Genomic DNA, 24,779 nt, shown 5'->3' on the forward strand with positions numbered 1-24,779 from the left:
TTGTTCTGGCTTTCACATTTTTCCTTTGGTTACTCCACCACGCTCAGTCATTTCTTTCTTCCCTTCTGACTCACAACACATTTTCTTTTTGTTCATTTTTCAATAGGCATAGACCACATTGTTATTTTCTGCCCTTGCCACAATTTAATAACACATTTGATCAACGACAGGCCTCTTCTTCAATTTCTATTTCTTCTCACCTTTTCCCTAAACCACCAAACTGCATCACTTCATCATAAAATTCTTGCTGACCTAACAGTCTCTCTAACAACAATCATTCATCAAAATAGGGCTGAAAAGCCAAAATCTCTTTGGTTTTTAGTTTTGCTTTGTTTTTAAAAAGAATACAGCTTTAAAATGGTCCCTTAAAGCCTCAACTGGGTTCATATGAAAGAGCAATGTGCTTTGATGACTAATTCTTACCTTCCAAAGTTAGCTGGAAGAAACTCCAAAAAGGCATCATTTAGATAGAGCTGGGTCAAATTTAGAAGTTGTGTGAAGCCATCTGGCAGCCTAAAAAAAACAGTTAAAAGCTTAATGCTCACACCAAAGTTGCTATGGAAATAATAACAATATATATTTAGAAAGAGAAAGATGATTTTCTCTCTCACCTTCTTTTTCTACCCAAATTCTCAAGAACTTACTTGTTACAGACAACATTTTTGCCCATTCTCATCTTTTCCACGTTGCTACAACCACATGAAATGCAAATGCCTGGCACATTCAAGTTACATCAGCCTTTTCTCCCTTCCTAGCTGAGGATTTTAAGCCAAAGGTGCTTGCTTGCTTGCCTTCTACCTTTTTTTTTTTTAAACTGAAATAGTAGAATTTCATCCATTCATCTCCTTCACCCCATTTTATAAATCACGGGATTACAGCACAGATTTTTTGTTACTATTATTGCAAGTTTTTGGAAAGAATAAGGGTTGCTGAAATCCCAACCAAGAGATTACGGTACGTAAGGATGCAGCATGGCTTACTTCCCAAATACGTAAAGCACCAGCCCCTGTGTTTAAAAGGCTGCATCAGACGGAGTGCTTTGCCAACACTTTCTTTACTATGTGGAAAGACACCACATTTGTTACATAGTACACAGATCAATCCTGGATTTAAAACAATTAAAACCAAATTTAGATTAATCCCACAAATGAACTTGATGCAATGCCTTTAAATTTTGGTTCACTTTGTGTAAATTTTCTTCACTTGCTGTATACAAACACAAGCTGCTGATACTCACTTAGAGACTGGATTGACACTGGCTTCAATAATTGTTAAACACTTACAACATTTAATATTTTCTGGAAAATCTTGAATTCCTAAAAAAATATTGAAAGAATTATTATACACACATAAAAAACTGTTTAACTTGTTTTGTTCATAAATGAGTTCATTTGGCATTTTCAGATCAGACTTAAGCTATAACAGGAAGAATACATACATTTTAGTATTATAGTCTAAAAGATGATACTTAAGCACTAAATAAATACACCAGAACAGATGATATGCCTTGTACTAAAACTATTATGCTAATGCTTGATTATATAATCTTCTGGAGTTAAATAGTGACATCATTTGTACTGATATTTGTGCCTTTCATTTCTTTCCAAACTGCTTCTCTTTCTTCTTTGCCTCCCTCTCTCCTCGGGAGCACATACACATAATCCTGAGAGTCTCTAGGCCTATACTGATAAGAAATTTTTCAAAAGTTTCGAGAGTGCCTAAGCCTCATTATCAAAATAAAGACACTTAAGTTCAGACATGCAAAGGGTTTTAGGCACATAAGTTTGTAAATGCATAATTTGGAAATGCACATCAGCAAATTAGTCACTGGCTATATAAATCCTGGTAGTAGTTTACCTGCAGCCTTATAAACTTAAATACACTACACAAGAGCCCAGTAAGTACTAAGCCGCTTTGTAAAGTGTAATGTTTCACAAATTCACTGAAAAAATGGTCTCCCACTCCTATTTCCAATGCTTATTGGTCACAAGTCATCACAGTATACTATGCTAAAGCACTCTTTTTTTTTTTTTTTTTTTTTTTTTTTTTAGAGAAAAGCAAATGAGGTAGGCATCTACCCAGACTTCTCAAAAGTGCCAGGCAGGAAAATAGTACATAATCTAGAAAAAGAGCAGGTTTTCTAGAACATGAGTTTGTTAATCATTAGGAATTAAAACTTCATTATTGTTCACATTCATTACAATTCTTTAAAACACTTATACTTTTGATCTCTTACCATTTTTACTGATATCAAGTTCTTTGAGATTAACTAAGCTAGCAATAGTGGTTGGCAGACTTGAAAGGTCATTGTCTGGTATACTCAGTTTGCGTAAAGCTTGACAGTTGAACAGTTGCTGTAACATAAAAAGATACTTTACAGTGTTTCAGGAAAAAGATCACTTTGGGATCATTATTTATACACAGAAGCAACAAACACAGCAAAACTACATTTGCTACATAAGAATTCAATAATAAAAAAGTATTTTGCCATTATTTTAGAAGACATTCCTAAAGGCTGCTCAGTATCATAAACACAGCTTAGACACAGTTGACAAGCATAACCAAACCAGTTCATTGGTAGCAGGAATGTTCAAAAAGAGCTTTCTGTCAAAAACTGCATACTCATTGCAATCAACATTTTGTACGTACATGGTATTTCATATGTCATAGCAATTGAGTTTCTTTTGTGGCCTGTGGTAAATTAAAATATTTAATTTTAGAATTTAATTTCATGATAGATTTTAAAATATTTTGAATGCATGCAGAAGAAATTTGATATCTTCAAGAAACAAAATGCTTTGACATATCAAAATGATACATTGTTTAAATCCCCACCAAAATTCAGGACTCAATTCTAATTTTTAATTCAAATTCAAATGTTATAAAATGTCAGAATTTCTACTGCAAAACCAAATCCTCCTTTCAACCTGAAGTAATCAATAAGTCATGCTGAAAGCACCTTTTTAACATGGCTGCTTCCTTCAGGAAATATCGCTCTCTCATACAATACCTTTCACATGTAAAAAAAAATTAATAAAACAACCATACTAAGAGAAGGCAGTCATGAAAAACGATTTCACATTTAGGTACATTGCATTGCAAGGTTAGAGGTGCTGTATATGAAGAACAAACAGGTGAACTTTTTAGATAGTGTAGCTTATAGCTTCTTCAAGCCCAGCATGCTAGCAGGTGTAAGAGGAGAACGCAATGTAATTGCTTGGCTCATTTACTGCCATGCTCCACATTCCCCAGCGAGTCCTGTGGAAAATTGACTCTTAAGAGTAACAGGGAAGCGTCACGCACGGCTACCTGCCTTGGCGGTACAAACCCTGCTGTGTGCGCCCAGCACAGCATCATTGCAGCTGCCCTCCAACCCCCAGTTCCAGCCACTGCCGCGCTACCCATCACACTGGGCTGCAGGAAAGGTCTGCTTCACATTACCCACTCTGTGGCTGCAGGCTCTAAAAACATCACTCTTTTCAAGAGTTAGAAGTTACCAAATCCTGTAGGACTTTCTGCAAGTACGAATTCACCAAATGGCACCAGAATATTCAGTGGGTTCCAGAGAAGAAAAACTTCTCTTTGCAGGCATCTCACAAGGGTTCTTCAAATATTAGTGCTATGTTTACACCACATTTAGTCTTTCTTTCAGACTTCTTTATCAGAATAAAGGCTACATAGTCATCCACAGGCTATTTGAGAATGCCCAATAATTTGATTGCCTAGATGAAAAACTCAGCCAAGTATCCAGAGAGGAGAAAATTAACACACAAATGGCATGCAAATGCCAACCTGGTACTTCACTTTAAGTAATTTTTAGATCATTTTGAAACTGCATTTTTCTGCCATAACTTTCTATCATAAACCTTTAGAAAAATCCTGCCTTTCCTTCCATAATCTATTCTCAGGAAAGCGAGAGGGAATCACATGAATAAAAAATGCTCAGAACAAGAAGCACCACACCACAATCCCTGTCAATTGGCACCAAATACGAAAGGGCCTTTTTACTGAAAGTTACTTTTCAAAATGCCTTTGTATTGACAGTTTTTTCAGATTTCCTCTTACATGAAACGTAGTTGTTAATTCTCAAGACGGTACAACAGCCTCCTCCCCACAGCTCACCAGCTAATGCCAGCGGTAGGCAGAGAAGCACAATGCACCGCTACAGCCCCGCAGGAGTAACGAGGAGAACCATGTCCATGCTGGGGCCTGCGCTTCCCAATCTAATTTACAGGAACAGCCGGAACAATTACTGTACACCCTGGAAGCCAAACTGGATTACACATTTCTCCTTGCAGACAATGTTAATAAAGGGAAATATCTCTCCAGAGAATGAGGAATTCCTTTGCAATGCATCTGAGAGCGCCTACTTTTTCTCTTTCTTAAGGAAGCACATCATTTTGGACAAGACTGGAAAGTAATGTAATTAATAAGCTCTAGGTTTTGCTCTTGAAATTTCTAGCCACATTACTGCATGAGAACAGCTGTAGATCATAGTAACTTTCAGCATAGGGAACGTGCAGAATTTTCGTGCATATACAAACTACCATGCTATCGTACCTGGAAAATTAAATTCCCAGACATTCCCCTGCAGACTTCTTATTTTACAAGCCAAGGAAGGCTTGGAACTTAAAAGTTCTGACAGTATCTGAACAGATACAAGGCTTTTGAACTGGTGAATGAAGAAGTGTAATAAAAAAGACTCCCTCTGGAATTATTTCATGATGTACTGTTGTATCAGAAATAAGTGTGAATACAGGTATATGTAGGCCCAAAATTGCCCACTTTTTTTTTTTTACCCACTGGATTTTCAAAAGGTGTCTTTCTAAATTTCTAGTGCTTTATTGGCCTTGCCATCATGATTCTGTTGTAATCATCATACTGTATGTCTGTATACTACTTTTATTCCTTTCATACTGGAAACCAAGTGGTGCTAATAGTGCTGTGTTTTGAGTTATAACAATGGGCTATTATTCTGTATATCTCAACTTCTTGCCTGCACAGCAATAGAGGCTGTTAGCTTCCAGGGCCACTGGAGAACAATATGGAATTTCTGCTCTTTACTCTCCATAGGCACAACTGTCAAATAGATTGGCTAACATATTGGGGGAATTTGATGTCAGAATTACAAAGAAATTAACACTTTCTAGCTTTGCAGAATAGAAACGTGATTTCTTATTGGCAGATTTAGAAAAAGGATTGGATGCCTTTAATGGAAACTAGAACACAGATGCAATGCAAAAGAAAAATTTAGTTAATTTATAACACTTACCCATCTGTGTGAACTATACATTAGTGATTACCTCAACACCATTTATATATTGGTTGTATTGTTTGTTCTCAGTGAAGCAACTAAACATTGAGATGTCGCTTCTGACTTCAGTGGCATATTTAGCATTCTGGTATCTATTTTACCAGCACATGAGATGGCGAAAGACAGAGGTGGCTATTCCTAGAATTTGTTGTTAGAGACAGACAAATTTTTCCTAAGGCATTAACAAGTAAACTAACTTTGGCCATTATAAATCAGTCCAGATTTTACTTTATATTTATAAGGGAAAGCTGCCGGGGAGAATTTTCATCTCATTCATTCTTTTCTGGATACTGATTGCCAGTGACTCCACCTTCACCAAAACAGATATTCTTTCATATTAGTCATTGATTCATTTGACCCATACAAATAGGGACATACTTGCAGCAGCAGCTCATGATAATGAAGTCAAAGGCAAATAAAATAAAAAACTTGGCTAGATTTAGGGGAAAATAGAGAGTAAGAATTATATAACAATCCTATAAATCCTTAAAAGAAAAATATTAGAAATTAGGAACCAGAAATCCATTTCTAACGAAGACAGCAGGAAAAAAAGCATAATATGATACATAAAATGTAAGGTAAAAATAATAAAAAAAACCCAAATCAGGCAGAATGAGTTTAATACATCAGTTTAATGCAAAATAATGTCTTGATTTCTAGAGTATCGTGTAGCAATGAAAGTAACTAAGGCAGATAAAGACTTAACAGAGTTTTTACCTGTGCTTTTTTCATTAAATTTTTAAACATGATCAAGCGTTCTGATGATAGAAAATTTCAAAAGAATATTGTAATTTCAGAGGCACATAACATTTGGTAAATAACAGAAAATTGACAAAACAAATTTCCTCTGGAAGACGTGTATTAGGTCTGGCTGAGTGATAGCAAAGGTTGCGCGCGCGAAAGCAAAGAAAAAACAAATGATGTTATTCTCTACTTCCCATCAGCAGGCGATGTCTAGCCGCTTCTCGGGAAGCAGGGCTTCAGTACGCGTAGTGGTTGCTCCGGAAGACAAAATGCCCCCCCTTCCGTCTCCCTTTCCTTAGCTTTTATATCTGAGCTGACGTCATATGGTATGGCATATCTGTTTGGTTGGTTTAGGTCAGCTGTCCTGGTTATGTCCCCTCCCAAGATCTTGCCCTGCCCCAGCCTGCCATTGAGGGGGGGCAAAAATGTTGGAGAGACAGCCTTGATGCTGTGCCAGCACTGCTCAGCAGTAGCCAAAACACTGGTGTGCTATCAACACCTTTCTAGCTACTGATGCAGAGCACAGTGCTATGAGGGCTGCTATGGGGAGTATTAACTTCATCTCAGCCAGACCCAATACAAGACATTATTTGAATTCACATTTACAGAGAGAGGAAAGTTCTGCCTATAGTAGATCATAACGTGTAAGTCAAAAATTAATGTTAAGTAATATAGTGCCATTTTAAGAAAAAAAAGAGCATTTTCTCTCCTAGAATACTAATTTAATAGTGGAAAAAAAGTTAAAAAATATCTGAAGCAGAAAATTTGATAAAGAAATTATTTGGACTGTTTAATTTATGGTAATGATTAATAAAGACTTAAGACAAAATTATGAATGGTATAAAGAAAGCAAATTAACACTGCCATTAATCTTCTCTTATACAAGGTCAAGACTATGTTAAATGATGCATTTACTCAAACATAAGACCGATTAAAAGGATTTCTTCAATATATAGTATTGCTTCAAAATATTATAACAAAGAAAAAAGAGGTGCAAAAGAGAGTCGTATACATTTCAATCTCTCCAAGGTTCATATTTATCTGCTGTTTTGTTTTACAAATAACAAATACAAAATAGATGATACCACAATACAATGCAAAGGTTTAATTAGCATGCACATTTCCATTGTGACTAACACTAACAACTATCACCTTCATCCCAATTTCAGAATTTTGGACCCCTTATCTTTGGCCCTCAGTTTTTTCATGTAGAATTATGGCATATTGCTCTTGTTCTAAGCCCTGATATATTTATCTTCCATTATGCACTGCTATTTAGTTTGAATACCATGGGGATGCATACTTTCAAGAGACCCAAAACAAACACACCAAAAATCCCTAGCTAAATTAGAGACTTTATATATTCTTCAGTATGATTATTCAGTAGTATAGTTAAAATATACAAGGTTAACAATATATTATTATTAAAAGAGAAATAGTCCTGAAGGTATTCATTAGGAGTAAAATGGCCTCCACCACAAATTTCATATTTATAGGGACAGAAAAAATATCTGGTTCTCTGCTGTCCTTTCTAGTAGCAGGAGAGATAAGGCAGTTCTCCGTATCATTGTTCTGTGACACTTAAAAGATTGTAGCTACCCTGTCTTACCATCTGTAAAGAATTTCTTGATGGAGCGAGCAATCTTAAGCAATGAACCGTCATATCCAAATAAAGGAACTCCATGTAATGGAAAAAGTACGTTTCCTACAGTTGTAAATAGACTTTATATAAAGTCTCTATGCAGTGTAAGTAAGAACCATTATATCCAAATAAAGGAACTCCATGTAATGGAAAAAGTATGTTTCCTACATTTGTAAATAGAATTTATATAAAGTCTCTATGCAGTGTAAGTAAGAAATATGTTGAGAGATGATGAAGAATGGATTACAGTGGAACAATGTTTAATTAAAGACTTGTAAGCATCTTTCATTATTGAGAAAAATTCAATTAAGGAATGGATTACATTACTTCATGCTTCATTATGTAGCTAGCACCTACTATTAATTGGTTTTTCCACTACCTTACCCTCTTTTGTTTCCAGAACACTTAAGTTACAGTAACTTTTAATTCCTTATAGTAAACATTAATCAACAGAAGAAAAGATTTAAAGATGCTATAAAAGAAGTTTTACACTGGAAGGACAACTTGAGTAATCTCACTGCAGGACCTCATCTGCAGTTATAAAAATACTGATCAGATAGCACTGGCATCTCTCCCACAAGGACAAACAGCTTATCCTGACAAAGACCTTGCTTTTAAAAGCAGCACTACAGAGATCCAAATGTGAGATCACCTACCCCATATACTAGCGTACTCGTGGTCAAGGTGTTAAATGCCATATTAATTACTTGTTGTGGAAGAAGTACTTCTTTTGAACAATTGTTAACTTCCCAATGTAAGAATTCATTGGCTGCCCCGTTTCTGTGCTATGAAGCCAGGAGAAGGAGGTGGCTCTACTCCTCCCCACGCAGTACCATCTGCAAGAATGGTGGCTCAGCTGTTTGGGCTCTTCAGAGAGGGCAGAAAAAAAACTTGTAAAAATGTAATTGAATCTCTCAAGTTAAAAGCCACAACTCTTCCTACAGCAAGCAGGTCTCCTGGTCAAGAGCAAGCCCTATTTCAGAGTTGAAGCACATGCTGAATACACATTTAAGAACACAACTTTGACATCTGTATTACAGGCAGAACACTGATTACCTTAGGTAGCTCTTCAATTTGATTGGCATCTAGGTAAAGCTCCTCTAATGTCCGTTCAAAGTTAAAAACCTCCTTTGGCACCTGCTGTAGGCCACAGTGAGAGTAATCTAACACTGAGACGATTTCTTCTTCGCCACGAAAACACCGGCAGGGCACCAAGCGGCCAATAATTTTCCTTTTGGTTGTCATCTCCAAACAGCATACTGAAGGAAAAGGGGAAAAAACAGTTTTCTGAAACTATCAACATTTGGGGGACTGTTTCTTTGCAATTATTATCAAGATTGCAGTCCATTAAATACAGTTTTTCTTGAGGGATATCTGTAGTCTGCGTTCTGCATTTCTTATTCTACCTTTCTATAACACAGGAAAAAGTGAGATTTGTCGGTGTAATCACAAAAAGCAATCTCCATACATCATCTGTTCCCTTACACTGGAACAGAAGAAAACATGCCAAGACCATCCACAGCTGTTGCTTTTTTTAATGATGAAAATTAGCTGCATAAATCCTACACGTATGAACACGTTCATCAGGCAAAGTACAAAATTACCTTTGTACTCCATGTTTTGGTCCCTTGTTCAGTTTGGACTGTCAGTCATCAAAGTGAATCAGTCCGAGTCATTTGGTTCTGATTCTCCATGACAAATGCCCTGTTGTATTACACCCGATTTCTCCGAACTCAACAGAGTTCCTTAGCTTTCCACAGTTACTGCTGGAGTATATTTGTTGTCTTTTCAATCATATGAATAAAGAAAGGGATAGGTAAACTTAATTGGTTACAAAACTAGAACAAAAGTAACCCAAAACCAGACAGTTTGTTTACCTGTCATTCCTGCCTCTCTTGTATTACCTTAGTCTGTTGAAAACTCAGACAAGGGACTTGGCAGAAATGCCATTAATTTTTCTGCAGTAAAATAAGTGCTTAGGAGAATTTTACGACAGTCTATTCTCTAACTTCTTCTAATATAGATGCCAAGTTCTGCAGATCTCTCTTGCATATACAGTTTGTATGAGCACCTCTAACTCACATGGGTAACAGTTTACACAATTGTATCTTACTATTTTCCAGTGGAATAACAATACTTTAACTCACTACTCTTAAAATGAGAAAATGCTCAATAAGCAGATTTTATATGTGTCAAGCAGTCTCTAAAGCTGCAATAGATATTGACATTTTTAGAAGTTATTTTAACATGACTATAGATAAATCAGGCTGTTCTGAAACATACTACCACAAAGCCAAGAAAGGCTAAACTTTCAACTCCCATTTTCTAAACCACTTACAGGGTTTTGAGTTACGTTTATGAAAAAATGCACAAAATTAGTCCAAGTAAAGCAAAATAAAGCTCACCAGGATCCTTTTTCACAGTATGCCAGTGAAAAAGCAACTCTATATTCATGCAAAATAGTGGAGATAATTCATATTGCTTAAGCCATTATTTATCCAAAATGTAAGACAAAAAAAATTTAATTGGTCAGATAATGCTCCATTCATGGATCTCTGTGACTTTTTTGTCATGTAATACTTGATATTTTGGAGGTAAATAAAATACTCCAACATTTTATTTCCTTGTTTAAATTTTATTAGCACCTAATCTGCCTCTAGTAATCCCAATGAGATGAGGACACGAATACTGTCAGAACAAATACTGTTTTTTTGTGTTCTCAAGAAGACTGAGATGTTGAAACAAACAGCAGTGAAAGCAGAGTGCAACTGGTTATTCATTTGGCGGTGCCAATGACAGGCTTTCTGTTGGCTGATTTTGGCTTAAGGCTAAAGCTTAAAACAGAGAAAAGGGTATAGTAATTTTGTAATTCAGCTTGACCGGATGCCAAGTTTGTAGGTATAACATAAAAGTTGTATCTTAATTACAGTCAGCTGGTGCAATGAAAACATCTGCATAATACATTGTACATAAACTTTTGAAAATGTAAAAATAGAACACTTAAGAGGTATGAAAAAAGAAGCAATTCATTTACAAGCTAATAAATCACAAAATCTAAAAGTTTTATTTCAGTTCGACAGTATAGTCTACTGCAGAACACAAACAGCCACATAGCTAAAATTTAAGGATGCTATATGCCACTCAAATTTATGCTGTGAACTTTGATTTTAAGTGTTCTTCACTTAAATTTCTGACACCAAGAACACTAGATACCCTGTCAGATTTCATACACAATACTGTGGCTGGACCTGGGCTCTTGATTGGCACTCAATTTCCTGTGATAAAGAAATGTTCATTTTAACATTGCCCCTAATTTTCCTCTGGAAATAAGGCTACTGCCTTTTCAGCTTCAAATCTGTTGGTCAATTTCAAACACAGTTGGGAGGAAACGACTTTTACCATTCTCTCAACTTCAAAAAATTTTGCATTTGTCACTTTTTATTCAAGGCAGGAAAAGTCCCAAAGTTCTGCTCCAAAGCAAGTCCAGTAGGAGAATGGCCCATCACACCAGAAGTGCTCCCAGTTCTCTCTCAGATCAGGGTTTTTTTCTGATTGCCATGTCATCTGCTCTTTCCACATCTTTTTCACTATGTCTGCTCCCACCACCATAGCACTTCACATGCAATCAGCTTGTCTGGTCTCGGAAAATCTGTATTTGGATGCTGAAAGTGGCTTTGGCCATCGCTACTTAAAGTTAGTCACCTTGCACGATGTTCTACCTGACTTTAGGATCGTCTGCAGCTGCAGCGGCTGCTGACTTCAGCAAACCTTCACACCTGGGAAGCGGCAAGGAAGAGGCAGAGCAACGACGAGAGGGAAAGCTGTCAACATCAGCAGGGCTGCAGAAGGGGCCACGGGGAAAGCATGTGAAGCACGCGGTGGCAGGCGGCCTCCAGCCGTGTTCTCCCCTGCCTGGGAGGCCCAGCTGAGGCAGCCTGCCCTGTCCCTCCCCTCCTGCCGGAGCACCCCCAGTATGTAGCGGGGCAGATGTCCCTGCTGGAAACGAGCCAGGGGCAGGAACCAGCCACCGGGAAGGCAGCACAAACACCTCACGGCCTCCCCATCTCTCTGCCTTGCCACTGTTGCCAGAACCCAAGCACAGGCTCGAGAAGGGGTGCAGCACGACCATTGACACCAACCTGCACCGCTGCTTTAGTGCCAGAAACCTTCCCAAATAGCTCATTTGAGTGTACAAGATCGAAACAGATGGAAACTGTAAAAGCATTGGTCACAGAATACGTACTTCACAAGAAAAATGAAATTAGCTATCAAGCTGCACCGCTTCTTTGTATTCAAGCATAGGAAGCAGGATTTGCAACTGTGTATTTCAAACCTTGACACAATAAAAATAAATGCCCTTGGAATAGCAAATTTTTGTAGCTTTTCAAGCCATTTGAAGATAATGAACAATTGAACAGTGACACGTACTTCAAAAACTACTCAGAAAAACATTCTTCCCACAGGCATTACAAAGCACTTAGCTTTGCGTTATTCCCCTCTACTGTAGGCATACGCATAAAACAAACCCCACGTTTCATTTTTAATAGAAACCCTGAACAGTAACAGTATAATAGAACAGCTAGGAAGTGCATAAATAGTGAAGCCAATAGAACTGTACTAAAAATAGCAATTACAACAGCAAAACCATTTTTAAAAGTTTTTTCTTTTGCTTATGTAAACAAAAGTGTTTCTATTATTGCAGTTCATAAAAATATCTGTAATTTCTTATTCAATAGAAAATTGTTTAAAAAATTAGAAAGAAAAAATGCAAAGGATAAACAAAAGTGATTTAATTACTTTGCCTTCCTTAAAAGCTATGGTATGACTTGATTGTCATGATAAATTAGGTTGGTTGGATTAATGGTTATCTACTGGATCTGTCCTCTTCAGGGAAAAAAAAGCAAAGCCAAATCAGAATGTGATTTGGAGAGATGAACAATCTGTATTTAAGAGAAGATCAATACTGGAATAAGAAGGGTACTTGAACCCGAATTATGGTGCATTGCTAAGATTTTGTGAGAAAAATTAGTATGAAGTAACCACTACAGAAACTGCTGCTTATAGAATATTTGCTGGAAGAATGGCCATGGGAAAGTATGAACTTAAATGTATTTTAGTAAGAAGTGGGTTTGCATGTGTCCATAGTCTGCTCCATTATTTACCCTTTGTAATTAAAAAGAAAACAAACAAAAATGCGGAAAAGCCTGTCAAAAAAAATCCCCTGGTATTTATATTGTTCTTTGCTATCATTTCAGAAAGCACCAGTACAGAATTAAAGTACCTGTGGTACAATTGAAAGGAGTAAAATTTCATGCCCTGTGGACTAATGGTAATCAAACCCTTTATTAATTTCAGTATTATTAATTCCTACCCTGGACTAATTCCAGCTTTGGTAATTACACTTTTCTTACCTACATTTTATTCCTTCATAATTTTCATAAAGCTTTTCTTCTGTTCTGATGGTTACTTACTATAAGAGGATTGCTACTTGAGATCCTTGGGAACAAAATTTAAGTCAAATAGAGTCAACAGAAAGCCAATCTCCCAACTCTGGGAGGTTGAGTCAGAATACACATTGCCACTTAATAAAATTCCTTAATCCTTGTAAGTGATATAGAAAGTCTTCCTACTTACTTCTAGGAACACCAATGCTTAGTACTTTTCCCCATTTAACCTAGTGAAAGAAATGTAATGTAATTCTCCATAGCTGAGTATTAGAGGTTATTGCTCACCATATGTCACATGCTATACATTAAGACTATACACTCTAAAAGATCTGTATCACTGTCAAAAGTTAAGAAATTTCAGGCTCTCTATTCAGTCTTGCATGTAAGAACACTAAATTCTCAAAACTCATCAGACCACACACAGAAATGCTCAGCAACTTGGAAGGCTATAAAGACTGTCCTGCAAAGGCAGTGGGAACAGGTGGATTTTTTAAAAGCAAAAGAACTAGGATGAAATGTACATTTTTTTTTTTTTTTTTTGAGATTCTGCTTAAGGAAATTTATTAATGTCTTAACTAATAATTAATTCTATACAACTGCATTCATAAACTGCAATGTACCATTTTTCAACAATTCAGAAAAACAAAATGAAACACAAACACATTTTCCCCACAAAAGCTTAAAAATGTTATGACCTGTTTTCTGAATGCTTTTAAAAAAATATATTCTTTCTTGAATGCGATTAAAGAAACTATGAAAGAAGCATAAATATAAACTGCTATTTATCAGCTTCATGCAAGCATCTCATTATCATTATCTGTGGTTTATTCTCTTATAAAGAAAATCCTTAATCTAAGAAAAACAGTAGTTTTACGGAAATTAATTACAATGAAATCTAATCTCTTCTCAATTAACGGATCTTTTGTGCAGTAAACCCACTAATCCCTGTTTCTCAGTAATCATGAGAGATATTCTCCTTACCTATTTAAAAGATGGAGGCAGAGAAAATTGCTGTATGGCTCACAAAACTCTGATTTGAAGATGGAACGAAATAGCTCAACAAACTTCAAAACTTAAGTATCTTGAAAGAATAGGATAGGCAGCAGTTTTTTTCAAAAGACAAGATAGAAGAATTTATTTTTTCATCTCAGAAGCTTTTTCCTCCTCATTGGGCCTACACATGATCAGATATAGCCATTTTCCTTTTTTCCTCCCACAAAGTAATTAAAAATTTGCTTAAACGCAACTAAAAAATGCTGTATCTCTCTGAAAATATTTTTATCTAATCAGTTTAGTTTTATCCTAAAATGTGCAAAGTATTATCTTCTACGTGCTTTACTTTTCCATTAACAGTATCAAAAAACAGTAAGAACAAATAGCAAGTGGCAATTATTGGGCAAGAAATTTGTAAGAGCTGTAACACAGAAACTAGTTTCAAATTGCCTTTGGCATCCACTTGATTTCTTGTTGATAGTGCATTTAAAATAAGAATTCCCAAATAGTGTATTTCAAAGATCTGACTGTAATTATGAAGTCAACTCTGTTGATCATCTTGGACCTGCAAAACTTCAAATACATATATTTATACACATGCTAAAAATAAAACCCTAAAAAACAAACACCAAAAAAACAGGGTAGGAAGCACTGGCTATTAAAAATCTTTGTGATTCATAGAAGTTTTGGTTTATATCAGGTTCACTGGCTTATATCAAGCATGACAAGAAACATTCTGTTTCCATAAGGAAACCAGCTTGTAAAATGATGGATACTACTGCATTCTGTGCAACTTACTCTTTAAAAGAAGGCTATATAACACTTCATTTAAAAAATAGTCTAGACTTTACAAAAATCAAATCAAACATAATTTTTAAAAATGGTTGCCTGTAGAAGATAGAGATTTGCCCTGACAAAAAAGTACCAGGTGTAATTTTCCCAGCACGTTCTGCTGAAAGAACAATCTGAGTGAAAACAGATGAGAAATAATGGTGACACTGACATTATACATTTTTATTCCACTACACAGCCAGGATAGATTATCTTCACACTGCCTTAAGCCTGCTCTCCTGTTAGAAGTTTCACAGGATTGCTGTGTGTTAATATGCCTAGCATTACAGAGCAGCTGCCCCATATATACATGTTCTTCAAAGCCTTGAAAGTCTTCACTAAAACCAAATAATTTTAAATCATTGAAGGCAATTTTAATTCTCAGAAGCAAACAATAGTTTTCTGACATGTTCTTCTGAAGTGTCAAGTAGGTATATGAAGAAAAGAGGTAGTTAAAATGCTACTGTAAAAAACTCCAGAATTTGCTTCAGTATAATTGGTAGTGTAAATCAGCTTTTCATTTTCTGTTTTTCAGTATAGATTAATTATGGATTTAATTTTTCTACCAAACAAGTTTTCAATGTAACATTTCATTTAAGGATTCTTATCTCAGGGACGTCTTAGATCCCCAATGCACTGCCATAGTCAATGGCCTGAGTCAAAATTCAAAACAACAGGTAGTACTGTAGGACCAGCCTGTGTTGTCTGACAAAGTATCAAACATAAAATCATTCATACTTTTGGCATTACATTCAGAAAACTGCAAGAAATTGCAAAGTTTAAGTGATCTGGTAGTGCTAGAAAGTTACTGAGAAATCCTGAAAATAAAGAACTTAGAAGTCTGAATGAGAGCATTACAAGGCTGAAATGAGTAATAATGGTAACATTTGCCAGAGGCTTCAGAAAATATTAATTATATTCAAAGCAGCAGACAATTCGCTTCACTGATTTCTTTGTCATACATCACAGATAAGTGATGATTTTTCTGTTCCTTTTTTCTTTCTCTTATTATCAGCATAATCAACAACATTAATATGCTAATATGTTGGCTGTTTGCAATGAGTTATACTATCAAGCTTAGCAATCACAAATATATCAATCACTACAGCAATCACAGTTTCCATCATCCCCTTCTAGTTCTCCCAGAGGTCTTTCGTCACTCCAGAAGCAATGAAAGCGGAGAGCAGTTCCTTGAGAGACCCAGCCAGCTCGGTCCCCAAACACCCATCCCACTTGGAGTCTCCGAAGCGGACATCCTCAACCCAGCCCTGTGACGCAGGCGAGGCCACTCATCGCCGACAACTCCCCCCACTGCGCGCCGGCTCTCTGGGGGCACAGCACTAGCCTGAACGCTGGCACGGCGCAGGTGACTGATCACAAGAAGAGGCTGGAGACCAATCTCTTCAGCTACTAGTTCTTTTCCTGATACCATGCCCTCCTTTAAACCACATTCTGTTGATGGTAGTACCACTGTTTTCTTCAAATCCCATAAAAGGCTTGTTCCATGAAACAGAAGCCTTTTCTGAAGCATTTAGCATGGTTTGTGGTCCTACAAGTGCTGAAGGTACAGAAGGTACTCCCTCCTCTGACCTTAGGAAGCCATTGGGAGTTTTCCAGTTCATTCCAACACGCCAGAATTTCATCTTACATTTTCTCTGCTGAAACAGATTTGATAATAGAGACTATGCATACGAAATGGAACAAAGCTGAGCATATGGTTGTAATTTAAAAAAAAACAACCACAAAACAACCGCCAAATTTCCTTCAACCAAAACCCTTTTCCTCACTGATATTCTCCTAGCTCTGGCCAGACATCCACTTTTGTTTTCTTTCTTCTCTTTGAATTAATTATGTGTGCTGTTCAGATGATTTACATTGTGTCCATTTTCAGTCTGGGTCACTGAAATAATTAGGGAATTTCAAAGCTCTCAGACTCTTCTTAATTTTTAGTACAACTTTTCAGTTAGAAACAGAGCACTATTAATAGTTTAGATTTTTTTTTTTTAATTTAGAAAGATTATATTTGCATACACAAGCTGTGCCCTCTTCACCCAGTTATTAGTGTTTAAATACGCTGCTCACCTTTCTATTTATATGCAATCTTTGTGGGCATCATCTTAGCACTGTCCTGTATGAAACTCTGTGTGAGTTTTTACTCATTTATTTCTTTGCTTAGTCAGATGTATAACTCATAATACCTCCATTTTGTAGTTTTTATTCTAGTCAAGACTTTTTGTCTATAGCCATAATACCATAGTTGTGACATGAGAATTACGGTTATGTAAGCTCTTACATCAGTAGTCACTGCTATTTTTCGTATTTTCACAATTTTCCAATTCAAAAAGTTCTGATTAAATGTAAACTGCTTATTCTTGCCTGAAAAATCAGCATCCCTCTTCCTTAAAAATGCATGTCACCTATAAAATTTGGGTTTTTTTCCCTGAAGATATCAAAACAAGAAGGTGTATTAACACCTTTGCGGAAGACATTACAATACTTCATTGCAAAGAAATAACACAACTTTGCTTATCCATGTCTAGAAAAAATTAACTTAAATTGGTAGAGATACAAGGAGGGACTAGAATGAATATAAAGCGTGTACAGCAGCAGGAAACAGACAGCCCACTCACATGTCCCACTGCCAAGTAGGCTGCAAAGGGGCAGGCGAGGGGCACCGGGACATGGCCGGCAAGAGCCATCCCCGTTGCTGCAGCTCAGAGCACCTCTGCTTGCTGAACGCCTCGCTGGGGCTTGACTGCTCCTGTTACCCAGCTGCTGAAGTTCAAGTTGGGGACTTCTCTAGCAAGGTACTGCAGACGTATCACTCCTATTCAGCCTCCCTTATGGAAGGGCACAGCACTTTCCCTGTACACTCCAGCACAGGAGAGCCATGAACTTCTAAGGAAGATGCTCACACAAGGATGAGTGTGCGTGAATTGGCCTTGAAGGCTGGAGAAGAGAGAATTTTCGAGAGTCAAAGCAAGGATTCTTTTGCCATCTTGCCTTCAGTGAAAGTATGAGGTAAAAAGCCGGGTACCTCTAAAACAAGAGCGATTCATTTCTGACTGTGTCTGTATGACACCTGCACAGCAGTGTATGACACAGATGTCTGGCAAATGGGATTTGACTTCACGGCCACGTGTGTTTTTATCCATACATTCAGACAACCGAGTGTTTGGGGGACAGGGCAGGGAACATGTGTGAACAGGTTGGTCACATCATCCACAGCCAAGGCCTGTCTGGCCAGCCATCCTCCCCATCACATTCAAAAACACCCGCCAGTTTTGTGTGAATACACTGTTCTGAATATAGAATGAGACTTCAAATTCATCTTTGCTCTTAGGTATTATGAGCTGTTAAAGAGAAACCAAAGGAGAGACTGTAGCCGATTCTGTTCTTTTTCCAACATTTCTGCTAAAGTAAATACAACTGTGGACTGAAAGCATCTTTCTACATAGGGAAAGAAAAAAGAAAGAAAAAGAAAAAAAGGCAATTCAGTCTCTCTATTTTAATAAATCAGTGATAACACTCCTATGCAGGAAGGGAAGGGAAACAGGGGCAATATTAGAAGACTTACAGGAGAAAACAGTTGCAAGCAAGGCTCTGAAGGAGCATGCTATGGAATTTCAGGGAAAGGCTCCACTCTGCAGACATTTGACTCTGATCATGGCTGGCCAGGGAGAATACGGTCTAAGAAAAACAACGTAAAACTTCATTGCCTTCCGATTAGGGCTAAATTTTTTTCAAGGTTCCAATTAGTATATTTTAAAAAGGAGAAATGGCATTGCTTGGTTTGACCAGATATCTTTCCTTTTAACCTCATTTTCTCCATCAGAAATCACTAAATATTTTTTTTTAAGTTACACGTTTACATATCCTGTTTAGAAGCAAGAACCATATTCTACTGAAATGTCACACTTGAACCAGGCGAAGGAGTCGGGCATGTCGCTTCAATGTTCTAATTGGTAACTTGAATTTAGCAATTTAGATATTCAGTTTGTGTAAGCCATTTGTAATAGTTTTCATTAATCTTCCTGAAAAGATTAAGAAACTATGGTTCTAAAGGTGATGTCGCAACAGCAGAATTATTAGAATGCTTCCAAAGGGGAATTTGTCTTATCAAAAAGAGGGGTGTGAAATATTATCTGAATTGTTTTCTTGCACAGAAATACCATGATAACCAGCACATCTTATGCAGAAATGGCATTTAATGCATAATAATTGAATTCTTTTCATTATATTTTCATTATAATATTCTGCATTCAAGTTCATATTTAAATTTTGCTAATCCTAAAATAAAATAACCAAGCATGAATAATCAGATTTCAACTTTACCTTTTGTCTCCCAAGAATATTAATAACAGAAAGTTTCTCTATCTTTGCCACAAGACCTGGGATGTCACTTATGACTTGACCATCACGAGATTTAGGAAATTTGCAAAAAGGGTAAAGTAAAACTTAAGACAGAATTATGTCTACAAAATATCAGTCAGTTTTGAATTACCAGACCTTTAACCCCCTTCTGTGATACAGGACCCAATCTTTACCTTTTCTGATAAGATAGTCATTGATTTCAATTAAAGTTTACTATTGGTCTTGCCTTGAAATTCCTAAGTGAGATTTTCTGAGTAAATGTTTTTTTGGATGATCTTAATAATAGATGATGATGACTCCAAGAACAAAGACAGTTTAGTGACAATAAAAAAAATTGTTGAGGTGGTTTTTTTTTAAACAATCTGTATCCTATTTGCCCTAAAGACAGCTTTTGCATAACCTTAAGGAAAACTCCAGTTTTGTTCAGTTTCTTTTTATAGAAGAACTGATAGAATTTCAATAATTTGTAGCATATTAGTAGCACATGCTGAAAATTAATAACCATGCTTTTAATTGCTAGAAATTACAATCAGTTTGATGGCTTGCCCTACAGACATTTAAGTAGGAGAGAATCCTAATAACCTAAGACAAGAAATAGCCTTCTTTGGAAAGTGTGCTTTCTGGTAACTGGGAAATTTACATTTGAACTTAGATCTTTGATGTGTTTCAGCTTTTACTTGAAGTAATCTTTCAGTCTGAAAGATTATCTGGTATGGAAATTAGTATGAAATACGCTTTATTTCTTGCTTTATGGTGTAATGGATTTTGCTGCCCATATGATGGCTAGAACTGCTATCCAAAGGAAAAGTATAGAAAACATAATTTACCTGCTAAATATATCAACTAAACAAATTGATATTTAAATATGAGCTATATAACTTTCATTAAGTCTGGGTTTCTTCCTCGTAGAGGAACAGGATCATACAGACTACCCAATTACTTTTCAGCGGTTTACATCACAATCTGTCTGCATTATTCCTGACATATTAATCAGCTTAGCAGGAGCTTACTACAGGAAAACTGTATGCATTTTGCTGAGTTTGCAGAATGAAAGTTCCAGAGATAATAACATGCAACTACAAACTGCAGCTAGAAAAGAAAGTTTTAATTAAAAGTGACAACTATGACTCACAATGAAAGCTGATCTTCTGAAAGAACCCAGGCAGAGATCTGCTGGGACAAGAGACCTTCCTCTTCCTTCCTATTACTGCTACCTTGCTCATCATGTGTATGATACAGTCATATTGGAGCAGATATTACTGAAGTCCAAAATAAAAAATTAAGTTCATTTTCAACACGTCATAACACCTATTTTAGACATCTATATTTCCAAAGCATGGTTACATTTGAAATACATACAACAAACAGCCTAGAAAATGTATGTTTCTCACTCACCATGGTAAATGTTCACATCCAGTCACAAAACTTTTTTAAAAACCTTTTTCTTTCTGAAAAATAGATATTTTTAATCACTGAAAAATATAGTTCTGATTCCATGTGAGATTTTTTGCCAACCTTCTCCACCACTCAAACTCTACCTTGAGACAGTTTCTATGACTTAAGGTCACCACTCCTGTGAATATTCCTACTTACTATTCCTTGTATTTTTTGTGAAGTCCAGTCTAGCCCACAACCCGCAGGGCTGCGTCTATGCTTCAGGATGCAGACTATGTCCTAGTTCCACACCAGAATGAAATCTGCTTGTGCACCACTCCACTTCTCCTCATCTGCAGCTTCTTTGCTTACATCAAAGAAAACTGGGCCATGCAAGCCAGACAGCAACTGAGGAATTTGGCAGTGCCACAGTAATGTAGATCCCTTCACTTAAACAGTCCCTGACGGTTGTTACAGGGACCAGTTCAGCACGCACTCTGTGTTGCATTACAGCACTGGCAGGCAGCTCTGGGCTTCTCCCTTCCTGTTTGTAATGCTCCCAGCCACATCGTCTTGACCTTTTATCAAACAGTTCCTCTTGGAACAGCACTGTAACAGACACTTTCCTATCAACCTCCACACTATCGCCAGGTATAGTTCATCCAAAGCTTTTTTTGATGCCTGATTGTCATCTTCACCACAGTCTCCTTGTATAGGAAGTCTTTTGACTTCTACCTCACCATCGCCTAGTTCAACTCTTCCACTTCCCAAGTGACTGAAGTGTCAGAAGCACTGCTTACTCTCCGATCTCTGTTGCTTAGCTTCTCTCTTCTCTCAACATCTCCTGGTATCCTCCTATATTTTGCACAACCTATTCCCCAGCAGTCATCTATCTTCTTTAGCCTTTTCTAGTTATCTAATCGTCCACCAGCAATAACTTCTCATCTGCCCCATCCTCTCCTTCCTTCCTGATCTTAATACAGTTCTTGATGCACTCTCCTTCATACGTCCCCTTTTACCTTTCACATCCCAACCACAGGTCTCACCTCCAGACCCCTCTTCTGGCTCACATCCTCCTTCCTTCACCTCCCCAACTCCCTGCATCTAGCTTTTAAGTTATGGACTACTGAAACTATTTCCAATAATCAGGCTGGCTTTCTTTACTACGTTACTATTCTCTCTCTTCTATGAGTTCCTACATTCTCCAACTGATTTGCACAAACACACAACTTAGTTCTTACCATTGTTCACTCACAACTAAAAACTTTTCCCTGCTGCTTACTCTCCCCTCTCTCTGTAGAAGATCTTAAATTTTGCCAAGAAAAATATAAAACCTTTTATTGTCCATCAGTTCCTCTTTCTTCTGTTATTCTATCCTCCTTCCTGGCTGTTTCACCATACCCATTAATGCTATGTATCCGTGCTGTAACAGGCTTGCATGTATGTTCGTAAATTGGATGATCAAAAAGCAAAGGCCTGTGTCTGTATACCAAAATGTCAGCACAAGTGAAATCTTAAAACATAATGCCCACAAGTATCCATGAAAATTGGTTGCTTGAATATGAGAATACAATTTTACATCTAAACAGACATTTATCTCTATAAATACCTCACTACCCATGAATACCCGAGTATATCTCCTCTGTATTTCAATGTATATAGAAGCTGCTATGTTTCTCTCCTACATATTTTTAGTCAGAATCAGGTAACAAAATCTGAATTTTGCCCTTTCCCCTCACCACCAACTATTGCCGTCACTAGCCTTGAGCTGTTAAGTATTAAGCACACAGACACCCTTGATTAAAACCCTCCAGAACTCAGGGGGATTGCATATTTCATCTTCAGAGTTTAAAATACATTTATAGTAGAAAAAGTTAATTTCATTTCAGTAAAGACTATATTATATAATTGCAGAACTATGAAACTTTTAAATGAATTCACAGGAAAGATCTGCACAGAGTATTCTCTTTCTGTCCAACCATACTGCCTTCTCCTTAAAAATCTTCCAAGGTTCAAATTCTATGGCAGGGGACAACCTTGGGAAACTACACTGAAGGCAGGCATAACAATAAATCTCAAAGAGAAGAAAAGATGTGGACCAATGCAAAAATGATATATCACTCTTGGAAAAAGTTAATTATGCCATGACAAATGAGCCTAGCTCTTTACTGATTTTTCATGAGTAAATATCACAGTTTAATAAACACATACAAAGAATATTGAACACTTGAAAAGGACACCACTAGTCCCTGAAGAAGGAGACTTCCAACATTATGGTTGGCTACACAGCCATTGGAGATCACAAGAATGATGTTTTTGTTAACTTCGTCATCATATAATGTAGTACTGGTAAATGGTTTCCTAAAATCTGATTTCACTTCCCTAAGGAAATTTGTGGGTGGCATATTCTCACTTTCTTTCAGTAGCCCAGTTTTTTTTACACTTAAATGCATCTTGCAGTTTTCTCCATTCGTGGTTTAAACATGTTTTGCCAGTGTCAGTTGCCCCATCATCTTGAGATGAATTCAGAACAGCCTCACTGGCAGAAATGAAATCATCTTCTTCCTTTGCAGAAAGCTAGGGGGAGGCTTTCTCTGCAGATATTGCGGTTACTGACACACTACAGAACCAGCATGACCAGCCCAGCCCACAGTGCGGTCTGCTTCAGGCCCAGAGCAAAGCTGCCAAACTGCCCCAGTCTGTTAGCTGTGCCTTGCTCTGGGTGTACCTGTTTGGAAAGGCTGAGAGTAACTGCCACTTGTACAAGAAAATGGCAGATTTAAGGGCAGCTTTAGGAGAGCTCCTCTCTTTTCCAAGTAAATGATTGTGCCAGAAGGCCTTGGCTTTATAAAACTGAAAAAAGCCCTACCAGACCTCTTTTTGCTTCAAGTGTTCTCAAAGAACAGTAAACAAGACCTTTGACTGCCTAACACAAACCCAGCTCCTGTTTTTAAAAATAAATAAATAAAAATCAATTCAACAGTTTGTGGATGTAAACTCCATATCAAAGTCCAGGAAATCTTATAAGCTTAGATCAGTCACTCTCAAAATGCTGCAGACAATGGCCAGTCTAATATTTTGGACACTGGAACACCTAAAAAGTCAGGTTTACTATGCAGTAGGGATAATAACAGAAATGTTCAGGGTCATCATCGAAAGTAAAGATCTCTACTTGGTTTGTTCCATCCTCCTATATAGCCACTAACATAATCCTGGCAATAAGGCAGGTTGTGCTGTAAGGGGCTGGTGTTCAATCAATAGCGCTGAAAAATGAAAAAACAGAAAGGCGAGCTGCAAAACACTGCTTTGATGTTTGTGGGGAAGGTATAAGCTGTTAGTATATATTCTCTGCTGGTTAACTTTCTAGCTCATGTCTATTCTCTCTACTCTTTCAATGCATAAATCAATAGTACTCAGCCATTTTCTGATCATTTTTTGCAGAATACATAACTTTCATTACTATCACAGCCACTGCTGAAGGAGAACTGACATTCCTGCAGAATTCACATGCTAATAACATGCCTGGAGACACACCTGCTAATACTGAGAAGCAGATTCACCTCACTTCATCTTTGGCCACGTGGAAGTTCAGGGTCTGGAGCAAGCTAGTCCTTTAGGCTCCTTCTTGGTCAGCACCACAAGAAAGCCAGCTTAGTCGTTGGGATTTATTCCAGCCCACGTTATAGGTCTGAAATGGACAGGATGAATAACCCAGGCCAATCAAAAAACAGGCATTTAAAAAGAACTGTATTTCTAAAGGTTTTAATCAGCAGAGGGCTCTAGAACTACATTCTCTTAAGTATCGTATTCCCTCCCATGATTAATCTGTCCCAGTTTTTTTTTTAGTCAATTAACATGCTGTTCTTATGGTACAAATGTTCTCTAAAAAAATTCTCACAGCTGAGCTGTCAAACACTGAAATTCAGTACATTGGAATGTCAGGTTTTTAACAAAGTCCCAGAGTTTGTAAAGTATAATCAGAACTTTAATGCCCAATTATGCAATCTTAGCAATGACTTTCTGAAGAGAATTTTACCACTTTCATTGTAAACCAGCATCA

The 24,779-nt window shown here is 37.1% G+C and overlaps 1 protein-coding gene across 6 annotated transcripts in view; it reads right to left on the minus strand.

Annotated features, from left to right (window-relative positions):
- Positions 1-24,779, minus strand: part of LRRC7 (leucine rich repeat containing 7) — a 177,975-nt gene that overhangs the window by 93,540 nt on the left and 59,656 nt on the right. For all 6 annotated transcript variants that reach the window (XM_069788407.1, XM_069788401.1, XM_069788403.1 and 3 more), the window contains exons 2-5: positions 8,757-8,959; positions 2,237-2,354; positions 1,238-1,316; positions 424-513 (exon numbers count right to left, since the gene is read on the minus strand). In XM_069788407.1, the coding sequence (XP_069644508.1) occupies positions 424-513; positions 1,238-1,316; positions 2,237-2,354; positions 8,757-8,959 (490 nt within the window). The remainder of the gene's footprint in view (positions 1-423; positions 514-1,237; positions 1,317-2,236; positions 2,355-8,756; positions 8,960-24,779) is intronic.

This window comes from Haliaeetus albicilla, chromosome 8 (genome assembly GCF_947461875.1).
Source record: "Haliaeetus albicilla chromosome 8, bHalAlb1.1, whole genome shotgun sequence".
In the NCBI taxonomy this organism is placed as follows: Eukaryota; Metazoa; Chordata; class Aves; order Accipitriformes; family Accipitridae; genus Haliaeetus; species Haliaeetus albicilla.